The 17,573-nt window shown below is 35.0% G+C and overlaps 1 protein-coding gene across 1 annotated transcript in view; it reads left to right on the top strand.

Annotated features, from left to right (window-relative positions):
- TTC6 (tetratricopeptide repeat domain 6) overlaps positions 1 to 17,573 on the top strand; it is a 72,536-nt gene that overhangs the window by 21,015 nt on the left and 33,948 nt on the right. The window contains 12 exon segments of the mRNA XM_086462978.1: positions 4,026 to 4,124; positions 8,178 to 8,498; positions 10,048 to 10,105; positions 10,325 to 10,485; positions 10,708 to 10,805; positions 12,343 to 12,345; positions 13,121 to 13,242; positions 14,600 to 14,797; positions 15,212 to 15,266; positions 17,366 to 17,414; positions 17,416 to 17,503; positions 17,506 to 17,532. Of these exon segments, the coding sequence (XP_086319104.1) occupies positions 4,026 to 4,124; positions 8,178 to 8,498; positions 10,048 to 10,105; positions 10,325 to 10,485; positions 10,708 to 10,805; positions 12,343 to 12,345; positions 13,121 to 13,242; positions 14,600 to 14,797; positions 15,212 to 15,266; positions 17,366 to 17,414; positions 17,416 to 17,503; positions 17,506 to 17,532 (1,279 nt within the window).

Below are 17,573 nucleotides of genomic sequence, written 5' to 3'. Positions count from 1 at the left end.
TACCTTCTACGGGGTGCAGTCTTTCAGGAATGGACTGCTCCAGCGTTGGTCCCATGAGGCGTCACAAGTCCTGCCAGCAAACCTGCTCCAGCGTGGGCTCCTCTCTCCATGGGTGCAAAGATGCTGGTAGGAGCCTGCTCCAGCGTGGGTTTCCCACAGCGTCACAGCCTCCTTTGGGCATCCATCTGCTTTGGTGTGGGGTCCTCCATGGGCTGCAGGTGCATATCTGCTCCATGGGCTGCATGGGGACAGCCTGCCTCGCCGTGGTCTTCACCACAGGCTGCAGGGGAATCACTGCTTCGGCACCCGGAGCACTTCTTCCCCCTCCTTCTTCACTGATCTTGGGGTCTGCAGGGTTATTTGTCTCATATTTTCACTCTTCTCTCTGGCTGCAATTGCACAGTTTTTTTCCCTGCTTCTTAAATATGTTATCCGAGAGGTGCTACCACCATTGCTAATGGCCTCAGCCTTGGCTGGTGGTGGGTACGTCTTGGAGGCGGCTGGCATTGGCTGTATCGGACATAGGGGGGAAGCTTCTATTAACTTCTCACAGATGTCATCCCTGTAGTGCTCTCCACTACCAAAACCTTGCTGTGCAAACCCAATATACCACCAAATACTTAGATGTAAATTAAAACTAGGAAGGCCAAATACTTGTCAAAAGTTACATTTTCAGTTCCTGTTTTTCATGTCTTTAAGAAATAGGTCTTTTGTGAAAGCTTCCACTTGAAGAAGGGAACATTCCAGAAAGAGTTCAAGAACTACTTCCAGATCTATATTTTTTCTCTGTGTGTAAGAAAGAACTATAACTTCTGAGCTAGTGATACATTTTAAGGATTCCTTTTTAATGTCCGAATGTACTTCAGAAGGCATTTTGTTTGCTAAACCAAATGGCTGGTTCTCAATTATGTTGAGATACCCTCCCGCCCCCCCCGAGTTTACACAGTGTTCTGATAATTTAAATAGGTCTTAAAATGGAAATACATTGCAGTTAGCATAAATGAGAATCAAGTCCACTATAGCGGATATATGTCTGACAGTGAAATTGCAAGTAACAGCAGTTACACACTTTAGTTCCACGAATGCACAAAGAAACTTCATTATTAATTTAGTGTTTGCAGAAAAGCTATCTTAAACCTGACTAGCACCAGTAGATGTCAGTGTTGGCATATGCCAATGTGTTGAGAAAAGTCGTGGTCCATGTAATGTGAGTTTTAATTTACAAACGTATGGATACCTGAATATATGAAATTGAGGTTTTTTCTTGTTCTTTTATATATATATATATATATTACATATTTCACTATTTATTGCATTCTGTGCTTGTAATTGCTAGTACAGTAAGAACTATATAAGTGAGAACTTCAGTAAGCAAAAAATATAAATGTAACTTCTGTTCTCTCTTAAATAAAAATATTCATTATAATTTTATATGTAAATCCTAAATTGTAAAATATCTGTTTAAGTGATAAATGTTAATAGATGTTGCTGATAATCTCTAAAATAGTTTTTACCAGGTTGGTCGTAGTAATAGATCCTTCAAATCTGAATTTCCCTTTAGAAGTACCAGGGACAAAGGAAATAGAAGTAGAACAGTTATTACAGGATTTTATATTTATATGTGCACATGCATACATAAACTTACTTACGAGTTACTGTGTTGTGTAAAAGTGTTCACTGTTTTTGGAAATTTAAACTGTACATAGGAAATTGGGATGTATAATTACTTCAAACTGCAACTTTCAAAAGTGAAATAGTCCTTTTATGAGGTGTTTGCCATAGGTAGATTTATTTAAAAAAAGGGGCAAACAAAAAATGATCAGAATCCAATCTCCAAGTAATCACATAAGGTGGTTCAAAAGCAGCTGGATGTTCCTGCTGAAATCATTTCTCTTTGGCATTTAAGTATATCTGACTGTAAGCACAGCACTTGAGTGGTCTATTTGCCATGCATGAAGTTATGCATGAATGTATTTCATACTAATTTAGAGCTTAGTGATATATTTTTTCATGACTTCTATAATATACACCATGGACCTGATCATGAAAGTGTTCTTAAAATTATTTGACGTGTGTGACTATAAAAATTACAATTCTGGGACCAGGCTTCCATTATATATTAAGTAATTTCAATCTTCAGGGAAAAAAAAAAAGTTTTATTCATAATTTATTTCTAATTTGATTTAAATTTTACCTAATTTTCTTTTTCCTTAACAACCAAGCTATTTCTGTGCTGTTAATACCTGACATAATCAGAGTAATTTATTGATCTTTTATGTTGCTGCAATTTTGCTGTGAAGGAGTTCCTATTTCAGAGCAATTCCAGAATAATCGGACAGATGGGATTCACTTTCATCCCCCTCATACATCAAAAAAGTCTAACTGAATGCCAAAAAGTAGCTGAATATTGTCTTGAGCCACAACTGCAACTGTTAGGAGAGAAAGTAAGAAACAATTTTAATAAATGCGTGCTGTACGTGCACAATCCTATGAATGAAGACACAAAATCCAGGGGAAAAAAAGAAGTGGTTTTTTCTTTATTGTGTCATGCAACAAAAGAGCAGAACACCTTGGAAATAGAGTTTGGCTGATTTTTCAACTTTTGGCAGTATGGAATATAAAGATGTATATGGAGCTTTTCATCAATGGGGTGTGTTGTTCTGAAATCTCATGTTTCAGTTCTTAATTCCTTCTCTGAAGTAATAAAATATGCTAATGTGCTAATTAATAACAAAACCACTAAAAGGGCAAACCAAGTAGTTCATTCAGTCTGTGGAGCCCTATACCTTTCAGGATTTCATTGTATTTGGTGGGGAGGTTTTTGACAAAATCATGTTTAGCAGAAAACAGCATTTTATCACCTAATAGTTGAGATTCAGTAGAGAGATTTATAAACTGGGTTTATGTTAATTGGTAACTGAATTGTATTGGTTTTGAAGGTTTCCCCATTTATCCAGAAGCTTTAAAAATGTTTTGGGCTCCCGCTCCACCAAAATTCTCTGCTCCAATTTCTTCATTAAAGGAAATTTTATTTCCTACATATGAAGTAAATATTTTAAATGCATTTTTAGTGTTCTCAACTTTTGCAGAAATATACATCTTTTTCTAACATGTTGTTAACTGTAATAGTTGTATTTTGTGCTGCTATCGTATTAACATTTCTGTTGTAAGCATGTATAGAAGTCATTGTACAATTTGTAATAATATGTATTGAATAGTATTGTTTAATTTCATTTTCCAATAATAAATCTTCTGGTAGTAGTTATTCTTAATTGCCACTTGTTGTTATCTTGCTTAATGTCTTTACCTTTATGTTGAAAGGTACTTTTGCATAGTTTTTATTCTGCTATGCTATGCTGGCAGTGATTTCTATTAAAATGTAGTAAAATATTTTTTTTATATTTAACAAAGTCCACTTTAGAAAATGCCAATGTTTTTGAGTTTTGAAATGTTTTGCATGTAAAATCTCCACCATGATTACGTTATTGTGAGAGATGAGCCATTCATGTAAAAGGACATACCTATTGTATGCCCATATTTGTAGAGCTCTGCACCTTCATATGGCAAAGGTTACAGAGTAACTAGCATTTCATGACCACTTCACAGTCCTGTGCAAGAGTTAAAGCATAAAGCACACTTATGCATGGATCAACTGATAGCAGGAATAAACCTGACGGTTTGCTATCTCCTAGCCTTACTCTGACCAAATTAAGAGCTGTGTTCTTCTTACTCTGTGGAATACCATGACCTGACTTAAATTACCAAAGATGAAAACTTTAAAGAGTTGGGTAGCAATAATCAGTTTCCTCAGATTTCTTTTGCACAATGTAGTACTTGATCACATTAAAGAATGTGCTCCATCAGAAGCCTGGGATAAATGACTTCTGTGATGTTTGTCTTGATCGTCACAAATCTTTATCTCAAATACATTGTAGGCTTTATTTATTTATCTGTTACTATGTTTATAGCTGACTAAAATAATAGTATTGCTTATATTCAAATATGCAAATATATTAATATTTCAGAGCAATGCTATTGAGGATGTTGTATTTGAAGACTTCTTAACTGATCATGATGAAGAGTTAGCTGAACAAGATGATCATGATTTCTATGATTATGGACTGGTATGTATTACAGTACAGTTTTTTTTAATGTAACACTAAAAATTGAGTTTAGCAAAACAATTCATAGTTTGAAGATCTAGTCATAAGACAAAATATTTCTATATAATTGACTTCTAGAAACAGTTTTATGTTAGATATTTGCTCATTTTTTAATAGCTAGAAAATGCTAAATCACACTTTTTAAACTTGAGACTGTGCTTGGAAAGAGTCATTGCATGTTTTAAAGATGCTTCTTATTTTGCATCATTATAGCACTAGGTGATGATTTAGGGGAGGTCCTGTGATCTAAATAACAGGTTTTGAGTAATATAACGTATCTCAATGGAGCAGTTTACTGGATGTTCCACTATGCCCAGGCATCTAAAAAACTGCAGGAGTCAAGAAGCAGAATAGGAGAAAAGAGGTGTTTCCAAGTGTGTGAATTTTTTTATCTAGAATGTCTCTGAATGTAATATTAAAGGATAGGCAAACAATTCTATGCAGGTGGTTTGCAAGTGAAAGATTGAAGCGTGGCTGTAAGCTGCAGTGTGGGTCTTTTCAGTTACAGAATCCTGACTATCTGAAACACTTTTGACCTAGTTCATGGAGGCAATGTAGGAAATGAGAGCTGTAGGCCCCACACAGAACCTGAAGTGCCTAAGGATGGTGTTCAGTTATATGAGTTTACATAAGGTTAGCTATTTCAAGTGAATTGATCCAAGAGGTGGAAGTGGGTAAAAGCTTACCCAAATCCCATGGGTTTCTTTACCAGACAGTTTGAGCTACAACTGAGTGTTACAGTAGCTGAAACCTTGGAAATGGCCAGTGATGTTGCTGAGATCTCAGCTGGAACTGAGGAAAACTAATGCATAGGTGTATTTGCAGCCAGAAATGGACAAGCTGAGGCTAGCATATTATTACTGAAGCTGAGCTCCCAGGTATAACTTAGTGTTTGGAGGCATTGTTTTATATTAAAATTTAGGTGTCCATCTGCAGTTAAGATCTGTTGGATAATATGTTTCCTATTCAAAGGTGAAACATGCTGGGCAAGACATGCTTGCTTTTGTCTTTGAAAGAAGCTCTTTTAACAGTGACTATGGCTATCTGTGAATATGTCATTCAAGAGTATATGACTTATAGATGATGATTGTGATAAACAACCACTTGCTGGTTTGTACATTTCTTGCAGGGGCTGGCTGGAAATAATGAGGAGAATCTTATTTAGTGTGTCAAAAAGCAAGAATTCTGCCATCATCTTTGTACATCTCCTATGTCCTCCAGCAGCAGCAACTTAAAATAGTTATTTTGTGTTTGGCTAAAAACTATCCGGAATTTTGTACCATGTTTGACTTCAGGCACAAAGAGGTTATAGCTGTATATGTAACTATAAATTGATTTGGAATTGTCCAGCAGAGATGAAAAGTGCTGGTGGTCCTTTGCCTACAGGTTGACTGGGCCATTAGATATAGTAATTGGAAGTAATAAAGTCTGCAGTACTAAAACATTTTATTCTATGTTTGCTTGTAGACCTATTTGGAACACCTGTTTTACTGAAAAAGATGACTGTTACTATGGTACAAGTAGGGCTATTAATAACAGCAATTAAAACAGATGAAGAACATGCAGATTCTCAGGAAGAAGTAATACTCTCGTTGGAAACTATGGGTGTGATGATGTTATGTGGCTATTTTCGTCTGGGATTCCTAAGATAGGAATGTGTGTGTGACTAATGTAATTTAATGTGGAGTGAATATGACACTTCGAAGAAGTGTTCATGTTCATTGGTAAGACATCTCTATACACACAGTAAATTCACTAGGTGATCAATGGTGTGGCATAGCCGCGGTGTGTTCTGAGACTGGAGCATCTACAGCACATATAGAGAGCATGTCCACTGACTGTGCTTGCTCTTTAGCATAAATCTATATGAATATATTGAATATATCTTAGATTTTTTGACATCTGGCAATGGAATGGGCTTAAGACATCCAGAAATCCAGACAAATGCAGTCCTTACTTCACTCTGGGAAAGGTGGGGTTGGTTTTTTTTTTTGAAAATACAGATTTATTTAGACATTAGCTCTATTTTTGACAGTCTTTGCTTTTAAAAGCTCTGTTCGTATTAGGCTTAGACTGATTCAACCTTATTTTACTTTTTATCTGTAGACAAAAAGTTTCCTGAGAAGATGACAGTCCTTGCGCGATTTTTCTGACAGTGAGAGCTCAGAGGTATTATCTTCTATTTAATGGTATTTATTCCTGAACTGTGATTTTGTGGAAGAAATTAGTCCACTGAACTGAATTGAACTATTATATGCAAAAGTGAAAGTCTCAAAGGTCTTTTTCAAGTAGACTGGTTACATGAAATAGGAGAACATAGCTCCCCTGTTAAATTTGCGGGCATTTGGAGGTAGAGATAAGTGTGAGTAGTCTAGTTAACCTGAGATGAGTGGAACAACGTATCTGAGTAAACATTTGTGGTATCAGGTCCTTGGATTTCAGACATATCAGGGCATCAATGTTGTCAAGTTTCCAATCTATAAAGTGCTATGTACTTCTATGGCTATTGAAGTTGTATTAGCTGTTTCACAAAATACAGAAAGCAGCAGTAAATGGTGGAAACTTTACACTTGTGCAAAGATGACCTTGATAACATTATACAAGTAATATTTTATTAACAAATTTGATTTTGAGTAAGAATTTGAAGACTATGAATTTAAAACTTCTATATAGTCCATAAAAACAAAATGTTGTGACCATGTTATTTTGAAGATGGACGTGTAGCATGGCAGCAGTTCATATGCAATGATAAATAAAATAATTTAAACACCAGATTTGCAATTTGAACTAAGCGTTGATGCTTCATTTTTATAATACTAGTTTCATGTTCAAATAGAAGCAGTCTTGTTGAATTCAGCTTGCAATCCTTTAGCAAAACTATGCATAGTTCATTAAAAGAATTTATCAAGTAACAATTTAATATTTATGCAATTTGCAGTCAAACTATTTGATTTGGTCATAAATGACAGCTAATGAGAAATACATGTAGTGATAACTGATAGCTTTATACTGAGTTTTAGCTTTTTAATAAGTCAGTATGAAGCTTAGATTTTTTTAAAAATAGGATTTTTGTAAAGAGAAGTGGCATACATGTGACATACAGATTCTTTTTTACCTTTTCAAAACTTCACAGTTTGCAGTGTCTTTCTAATGAATGTACAAATTCAATAATTCTTAGCAGATGACTGTAGCCAAGTATTGAAAAAGTGATTCTTTGAGTCTAATTAAAAATTATTTAAAATTATTAAATACTTAATTTACTTTTTTATTTTATTTATTGCTAACTAGTGTTTCCCTCGGTAAATTTCAGGTGGTGGACATGAAATTACATTTTAATTTCTTTGACAAAGGTGTGATATACCTAGTACTATAATGCAAGTTAGTGAACTGGAATTAACAAAAAGACTGAGAAAACATTAGCTTTGTTATTGCAAATAGTGCTTGCTTAATAATTAATAACAATTAAATACCAGAGGATAACAGTTATTCTTTTGGTCTCAATTTTGTCAGGTGATTCAGGGATGAGGGTACAAAATATGAGAGTGCATAATTCCACACAGATATTAACTGTGTGTCTGTATAATACAATTGTACTTCCAAACATAGAGAGTCCTGTCTTCTGAGTCCATTAATATATCTCAGTTCATCGTTTTGTAAATGTCACCACTAGTAGCATACATCTTTGATTTTAAAATTTAACTTTCCTACAAGGAGTGGGGGTATTTAATTCAAATTTCTGGTGATACTTTTAAGAGAAGATTTATTTTAGCCCTTTATGAGCTTCAAATAACTTTGAATTAATGTTTCAGATCTCTTTGCTTTGACACATATCCCAAGGTATGCAGATCTTTTTTCCCATTAAATACTGTAATTTTTTTTCAACAGTGTAGTCCCCATGAAGCTCTTTTTTTTCTTTACAATTTTATATAAAATAAAATCCAGTCCATTAAAACTAAGGAAATCTTATTTCAAATGAACATCTAACTAAATTAAGTTTCCTTTTTTTTTTAACAGAGAAGTTTGATTAAAAGATCAGTCTCAGCTCTGGAGATGACTGCTTTCAAAGATGAAACTCTGTTAAATATGTCAGCTAATTTCAAAACCAGCATGAAAGAGTTGAAGGTTATGAAGCAATGGATAGCTGAGCAAAAGGTTGAAACAGAGATCGGGAAAAGCTCCCCTACCAAGCAGCTATTGAATCAAATCTGTGATGATCTTCAGTCAATGCAGACAGACACACCAGTAGAAAACACATCTACTTTCACTGGACAAGAGAATATTGAGAATGACATTGTTCTTGTGGAGCAACCTCAAAAAGCTCAGATTAAAAATACTGTTTTCCCAAGAAGAAATAAAGCAAAGAAATCGAAGAAAATAATAAACCCTAGAAAATTAGAAGATGCGATTAAGAAATTAAGTCAACCCCCAAAGATTCTTAAAAAGTTTTCTTTAATTAATGTGTATTCCATTTTAAAGAATGTATTTTAATTTGTAGCCATATTATCTAATTGCAGGTTTTATAATTTTTTAGTACTTAATATTGCTCTGAAATGAAATACTAATAATTAGTTATTTGTGAAAAATTGTATTTTTTAATGCAAAGAAAAAATACATGCTGCTCAGATATCTTTTGGGCATTTAATATATAACTGCACTTTAAATGGAAATGGTGTTGCTTTGTGCAACAACAGAAGAGTTTTATCTAAGTGTAAATGCATTATTAAAATGGTCAACCTTCCTTCTGAAAGACAAGGGGGAAATTCTGAGTTCTTAGGAAACCAAAATGCTAGGCTGGACTAACATCCTCTGTACCATGAACTTCGTGGATTACGTTGAGCAAGTAGTTTGCTTTTTACCTTTTGTTTTCGTGTATGACTAAATATTTTTCTAGTCAATCTTTATTACATACGTACTTCAGATATGGAGTACCTTAGAAAATATTCAAGTATTAAAAAAAACAACAAAGAAAATAAAACAAATTAATACTCTTGCTAGTTTTTTTGGTATTTCTCAAACACTTACGTTTGAAGTGTGACCTAAAAAACCCCCTAAATGTTTTCTATTTTTGTGTACAGTCATATGTGTCCACATTGTACTTCCGCTGATGCTCAGACCTGGTCTTTCAGGCCAGTTTTCCATTCAGCTTCTCCTTTTTTTCTGCTTTTAGGCACCTTTCTATTTTTAAGAAAGTCAAAGATACTTAAGTGGTGTGATATACTGGTATACTGAGCTGTGACTAAGGGAGAAGGTGGCCTTTTCCCAAAGGCTTGTTTTAGACAGGGGTACTGTATGTTCTTTGCTGTCTAAGGCAGCAAAATATCCATTTTGCTAAACCAAGGGGATTTCATCTTTGGACTATTTTGCTTGTCGTTCATTCATTCATGCATGGACCTGTTACATTTTTTTATTTAAATTCCTCCCCCCCCCCCCCCCCCAGTAGGATCCCTATGTATAAAATATTATAAATATTAGGTGCATAGTATTATGAATATATATATGTATAAAATATTTTCTCTGCATTCCCTTCTGGTATTCCCTCGGTGTTAGCAAGCTACTATTGTTTGTGATAAAGATTAAGTGTTTCTGTTAAAGACTTCTGTTTCTTTCAGTTTGACATCTCAAAGCAGATGTTGATGTTAAACATTTGTGAAGGTTCTCATATTGGAAACTATGAATTTTTCCGGATTATCATTTTGGAAGTGTACTTGTAAACGCCAGTGCTTTTTTTCACCTCTGAGTGGTGCTGCTTCTTGCTTATATTCTCATGGCCTCTTTGTAATGTCATTGGGATTTATCATTGATATATTCATCCATCTAGGATTTATCACCATTTAGCCAGGCTGGTAATTGTCCACTCTGAAATATTGTCCTTTCTTAGGTTTAGCATTGTCCTTGTAAACCTAAGTTAGAAGCTTTTGGAGGAAATAAGCATACAACTGCGAGTAAGTGCTGAACGTTCTGGGGACATGAATCATTCAGAACAGTTCTGCTTACCTGTGGTTTTAGTAATGTTTTTTGATAAATGGCTGGTAAGTTAAAAAATTATCATTAACAAGAAAGCTAACAATAGGTTTTTGAACTTCTGTTGACTGGCAGATTGCAATTTGATAGCCTTAATATATCTGGGAACCTTTAGTTAATTTTAATATATTTTTCCGTAGGTCTATGTCTTTGGGAAGGCTTCCTATTCGTGGTAAATTCAGTATCAAGGTGTCTTCAGCAATCAAAGAGTTTGAGCCCCAGCATCCCTTGTTTGTTAGATTTTGAAAAGTTTGCAAAAGCAAGGGGTGGAATTCCGAAAGAAACTTCTGCTCACATGTGGGTCAGTGGAATATGGAATTGCTGATTTGATGAAACTTTCCCTCCTAGTGGGACTGCTTCTGAGGAGAAGGATACTGAATTACTAAAAGGAACTGAGACAGTGAACTCTCAAGAAGCCAATCTACAAATAGAACTAGTTGACTCAATATAGCCTGCTCTTCTAGAAGGTGAAACAGTTAGTATTGAAGATTTAGAAAAAGAAGTAAGAAGACTAACAGAAAAGGAAGAGCATCCTTCAGCTTTTCACTACTGCAGGCGCGGAGCAATACAAAGAAAGTTAGGCAAGTTAAAGTCAGCTATGGGTGACTTGGGAAAATGTAAGTTTAATGCTGAACTTTACTTCTATCAAGCACCTTTTTTTTTTTTTTCCCCCAACCGAGTTTCTGAGTTAGTCAACAAGTGAAGAACTAGAAGCAGGGGAGCTGATAACTAGCTGAACACAGCCACCTTTCGCCTTTGTATGACAGCATGATCCAAGTTTAGTCCCGCAAGAATGAAGATGCAGGCTCTTCATAAACTGTGTTTATTTACTCTAGTGTTTTCCAAGCACCATAATATTTCTTTGGAGACCCTTGCTCAGGTTGCAACGCTCCTAAATGGAGTTGTCTATCCTAAATGGATAGACAAAAAGGACAGAAATTCTTTTGCTTCAAGTTTTGCTGCTGACAAAGCTGGCAAATATATTTTTAATTTCTGCAACAGCATAGCAAGCAAATAAATTGAAAAGTCATGTATTTCCTGTTTATAATTAAACTATCATTTGACACTAAGATTTTATACACTAATACTAGTGTTTTTCTATGTATATTTATTTTTTCCACACTTAAGTTCCCTTTATAGTGGCACAAACCTGCCATTACTTCTGCCCAAGACTCTGCACAACTAGAAAGAAACAACCAAACCAGAATAAATTGCTGAAAAAACAGAAGCAAGAAGAATATTTTTGGTCTGTAATTTAAATGTAGAAGCTGTAAAAGGTTTCAAAGTCATTCTTTAAGCAATCTTATAGTTCTGTATGTTTTTGAAACCTGGGTAAAGAAGTCATCTGTTGTACTTTCGGTATGGTATTTTCATTGTCATTTAACATGTACATAACACACAGCTAGTTATAACCAGGTTGGGACCTCAAAGTACTTCATCCTATATATAACGTCATACCATAAAAGATGTCCTCCTTTCCTTAACCAGCATCTCAGCTCTTAACACAGCATTTGGTGTTTGGGGAAGCACTCCTCAGCAGCTGCTATGGGGTTCGTGGTCCTTGTAATGGAGTGCTTGATAATGCAAGACTGAACCACATCTTTTGTGTTGATACTGCTCTATGGGAGTAGAACACCTTCAATCTGCCAGTGACCCTGGAAACAAGCACTTTTAAATAATGTAAATAGCATTTATTTTGCTAAAATGCAAAGCTCCATTGGTTGGAATATTTGGAAATGTGCAGAGGAATGAAACAATGAAGTATAAAGCAGTTTGGCTTTATGTTCGTTTCTGCATTCCTTTCAGCTAGCAGTCTTAAGCCACAATAAGTTCTAAGGAGGCTCACAGTGTGTTTTACACTGAGATCCACCCTTCAGATTTTACGCTGTTTCTAGAATTTGCCTTTCCCAAAATGCTTATTGTCTCAGGATGAATTTTCTTTTTATAATATTATTTTTGTTAATGCTTCTCTTGGGATAATTCTATTTTTTTTCTTTTTTATTTTTAATAGGACATAAGTACCTTTTTTATGCATCTGCCATCTGTACATATTACATTCCAAACTTCATAAATTATCTGTCCAGAAAATTTACTGTATTCATACAAACTCAATGATTACCTTGTGTCTTTTTTTATTCAACCCAGACTTTAGAAACAGACTGTCAAGGATCTGAAAGGCTAAAAATTCCACACCCTGGCAAAGTGGTTCATTGACCAATGGGCCGGTATCAACTGTCAAAATTGCTTGCCATTGCTATTGCATATTTTAGTGAAAATACTATTGACTTTTCTCTTTAAGATATCTGAATGCAATTCCTACATGGTTTATGGATCGTAGAAATGGTTTATAGACCAAAATTTGATCATTGCTGTTGTAGCAGAACAGTCTCAGATTTGTACCAGTCTATTTATTTCCATGTTGCTGTTAAGTGTGTCTTATAGGCATAATGAACATATGTGAAATATCTTATTTGATCGATAATACCTGTGAAGTGATTTTTGTTATGGAATCTTTTCTGTAAGAGTCATAACAGCATGGTTTGAAAAGTTGATTGCTTTTTCACAGGGAGAGGTTAATTATTTCTTACTTTCAAATAGAAAAATTTGTCTTCTAGAAATAGTTCAGATAACTATTTTACGGAAATCATCAAACATTGTAATATCACAGCTGATTAACGTTTTGTGCCAAATATTCTGGTAGCTTGAACTCTGATTCTGCATATATCTAAGTACATGATGCTTTTGAATACAATTGACATTATTCAAATTTTTCAGATTTGTAGGTTAAATAAGAGTTTGTCAGTCTAGGAATTTTCTTAAATAATCATTTCAGTGCAAACTTTTTCTCATTTTCTGTGTACTATGGTTATCATGTTTGGAAAATTCCTTCTGCAATATAAATAAGTTACTTACTTATTTTGTTTATAGGCTATAAGCTTAGAACCACTACTGCTTGATGCTTACTGGCATAAACATTTGATTTACCTCTTTCAAGACAGAATTTCTGCTGCTTTAGATTTCCTGAACTTTATAACTAAATGGAGCAAAAATAAAGCAGGTAAGTATGTATTGCAGTAACTTAACAGTAACTTAACTGTTAAGTAACAGTTAATTTTTCAGTGTTTTTTCTTTAGTTGCCTTTGGCCCTAGTTCTGCAAATGTTTTTCTATGTATTTAACTTTATATCAGTTGTTTTATCCATATTATAAAAGATTATAGAGCAGACATGAGTCTTGAAATGATTGGGACAGAAGTTGTGCTTCTAAGGCAAAAGCAAGTACTGAATTTTGGTGTGTTTTTAAAAAATCCAAAAAGAAAAAAAAAAAAAGGAAAAAAGAACTGATGGAAATTATATCCACTAATTCAATGGGGAAAGGCAGTAACAATCTCATAATGGAGTCAGTGTGCTATTGTGCTGCAGTCAGCCCTGTTCTGCCATATTGTTTAAACTAGGAAGGATGAGCTTAAAAGGGAAAGACACCACCTGGTTGACAGACCAGGTCCTGCAGGTCAGGGAAAGTGATTCCCCTCCGCCATGGTGTGATGTTGCACCTCCAATACTTTGTTCAGTTTTGGAACCTCTGGTATGAGACGGAAAAGCTGGAGAGAGTCCATTGGGAAGCCATTAAGATGGTCAGGAGTCTGGAGCCTAAGCTGTATAAGGAAAGGCTGAGGGAGGTGAGTTACTTAGCCTGGAGAAGGTAAGGCTAAGAGGTAAAGCTGTTCTCAGCTGCATAATGGGTGGTAACCGTGAAGACCAAGTCAAACTCTTCTGAGAGATGCACAGCAAAACTGGAGGCAATGGTCACAGGTTGCAACAAAGGAGATTTTGATTTCTTCCCCCTATCCGCCCCCACCTTCTTCCTCTACCCCTATTTTGTTGTTGCTGAGCATGATGTTATATGGTATGGAATATCCCTTTGGCCTACTTACGTCAGCTGTCCCAGCTGTGTCACCTTCCAGCTTCTTGCCCACTCCCAGCCTAGTCGCTGGGGAGAGGGCACACAGCACCATATGGGTGGTTATAAAGAAAGGTAGCGCTGTCTGGACCAGACCCAATACAGCGGGATAAATGCATGGGCCCATTTAAACTCAGTCTCTATGTATTTGTGATCAACAGGTCTACACTAAAAGGCTTGGTGGGCCATTTCTACAGAGCTCTGCAGACAGCAGAGATTTTTAGTACCTGTGAATCCAACAAGAGGTCTTAGTTTACAGCTGCAGAGGCTCCACGCTTGAGCATGCAGCTATCGCTCTAAATTTTTGAGTTCTGTTGCTCAGATTAAAACTTCCTGACCTTTTGAATAATCTACTGTTCTGTTTCTACTGCGTGTGTTAATGACCCTGTAAGAGGGAGATGTTTTACTGTTTTGGGTGCTAAATAGTGCCTTTAATATTTTGGGTGGTTGTTTCAGATACATACTTGTCAATGGCTGAAATTCACAGGCAACTAGGTGATAATACATTGGTGATCATCAGTTATAGCTCTGCAATACAATGGAGCCCTACAGATAATGATATTTATTTTAGAAGAGCTGAGTTGTATTTTCAGGAAAATCAGTTGTTACTGGCATGTAACTTTAGTAAAAGTAAACTCTACTTGGATATATCTGGTAAGTAGCTTGGAGAACAGATATAGTTTCAAATAAATGATGTTTAAAAAAAATCAGTGCTATGGAAATAAGTAATTTCTGTTATTCCTGCTGGCTAATTCAATAAATTACTGGATGTCTACAAATTATCAGCCGCTAATAAACTTGTATCGCTAATCTTTTATTTCACTTTTACAGTTAATGGAAATTACAATAGATATTAAAGGACAAACGAATAAAAAAGAAAATCTGAGAATAAAGTAATATATTTATGCTTGGTTAGTGCTTTTAATCATTAGAAATAATAAGAATGAGGAGAAAACATAATGTACTACTTTTTTTTTTCATTATAGTGTTTTCAATATAACCCAAAAAGAACAGATGCACTTACGAAACAAGTAATGTAGTTCTTTGACTGTTCATTTTTGACTACAGCTATTCGAGATTTTACAACTGTGATCAAGGAAGACCCCAGCAATGATCAGGTGAGGTAGAATATATACTTTGACAAAAGTATTTGAATTTTAAGTGGATTATTAAAATAATATTAATATGTAAAAGACTGAATATGCATTAAACAATAATAAAGCAATTGCATTTCCAAAGAGGTGTCTAATAGAAATAGGATAAGACTTCTAGGCCATGGTATTCATTGGGGAATCTTTGTGTTGCTTTAATGACTTTGGATTAGTCCCTAGACCTTAATTTAGCTAAGCACAGAACCATGTGCTCAGATCCCACTGCAGTAATGCAAATATAGAGTCAGTTGGACTTAAGCACGTGCATATGTGCTTTGCTCTAAAGAGCTGGATTTAAATACATGCTCAAAGTGAAGAAAGTCCTTAAGGCTTACATAGTTCTATGCCTAATTTCCGTTGGTTGCCTTGACACTTCTAGTTTTAGCATTATGCTGAATTAATGTTTTCTGTGAAAAAGTTGAATTATGAATGAGAAGCATCTTTATTTTTGAATTATAATGATGATTTTGAGGTTTAACTTACAAAGACTGAAAAAAGATTGTAAGACTTCCCTACTTGAAAATGTGACTTTTTGATATCATTCCTGCAAAGATTTATATTCTTTTTATACTCTATTCTGGACTCATGAAAATAGATGTAAAAGCAGATATTCAATACCACATTATGATACCTGAATTTAGGTGTCAGCTTGCTGTATCCATGGGGTTTAGGTGTCTGAGTAGTTGTTATCACCCAGAATTCTAATCAATACGGTTAGTAGATGCTCAGCCCACTGAATATAGGCTCTTCTCTAAAGCCTGAAGAGCTGTTCAGCTAAACAGCCAGTAAGTGTACATTTTTGGATGAACTGAATTGCTCTTGTCTCCTGGGATTAAATTGAGTAGATCTTAATCAACTGTAATGGAAAGTCAGATACCTAACATATGTTGGAGACATCTAAAAATTGACATCTAAGTTCAGATGTCTTATTCTGGAACTGATTCCCATCCAAACTGAATAGAAATGGCTTGGGAAGGATTCCCTATGTGTATCTTCTACCTGTGAGTCCATCTTCTTCATCACAGGGAACCACAGGATCATGCAAAGCTTTCTTATGACATTAGGTCCCTGTGCTACTACAGTAATTTACAGATGCTCCTTAAATCTCTGGCTTTGAAATGAAATCTTGAAGTGATATAAAGCTCCATTTGGCTTCCTGAACTCCAGTAGTTCCTTAAGGCTCACATGTTGATGTGTGGGCTCTGTGAATAGTTGTAGTGAATATGATTAGTATCAGTGCCTTGTGTTCGTGTAGAGTTAAGCACGTGATGTAAATTCTTGAGGAACTGACTTTACTGTGTTAGATTGAAAAAGAAATAGTATATTTTTTGCATGATAACTCTGCATAGAAGTGGAATGTGGCATAAGACCTGCTTAATAAGTGAAAGCTATCTTCAAAACCAGAAGTTTTATATATTATGTTTTGCATTAATAAAATAATTTTACAGCCATTGCTGTCTATTCACAATTTTCCAACTGTGCTTATGATTTACCTTGTTGAAATATGTTGCTAGCTTCCTGAATTTGAGGGAGGAATGGTATAAAATAGTAGGATCTGATTTTTGTAAACTTGTCTGTTTGAAAGAAATATTGAAGAATAGAATGGATGTTTTCAGAAAACTTTAATAGTAATGAAGGCAGTTTTATATTTTTTCTTTTAAATCAGATTTAACAAAATCTGGTATTTCCCATGCAGAAACTGATGCACTAATAGAACTATGGAACTTTGAGAGAGTTCCATTAAACTCTGTGATGCCTAAAGCTGATACAGGGTTCTATTATATTGAACTTGATTTAGGCATGTGCAGTGATCTGCCTATATGGTATAGATTACTGGACTTTGTTCCTTAAGACTTGCTTTATTAAATTCAGAAATAAAATTGAATGTTTATTCTATTTTTCAACATTTTTTTCCTGAATAATTAGATCAAGGTTGCATGACAAAAACAATGGAAGAACTCTTGGTATTAAGTTGACTCAACCTGTTAATGCTATAAATAATAGTCTGTGACTTCATACTATGACTTTCAAAGGGAAAATATATTTAAAAAGAAACCTTCTTCTGTGTTAGACTGTATCAAGGAAGAGCATATGCTAAACAGCAACAGTATAGAAATGCAATTACAAGACTTAGCAGCAGCCGTTCATCTACACCCTTCTTGTTGCTTAGCATTCTACTATAGAGGTTGCATACTATGACAGATTGATCCAAAGCTGTGCAGGACTTCAGTGTTTCTGGTATTGTTTGTTTCTTTTAATGGCATGTGTGTTTATCGTTA

The sequence above is a fragment of the Leptosomus discolor genome, chromosome 3 (assembly GCF_034619465.1).
Source record: "Leptosomus discolor isolate bLepDis1 chromosome 3, bLepDis1.hap2, whole genome shotgun sequence".
Taxonomy (NCBI): Eukaryota; Metazoa; Chordata; class Aves; order Leptosomiformes; family Leptosomidae; genus Leptosomus; species Leptosomus discolor.
Note: the sequence above shows the minus strand (reverse complement) of the source record. Positions and strands in the feature narration are given on the sequence as shown.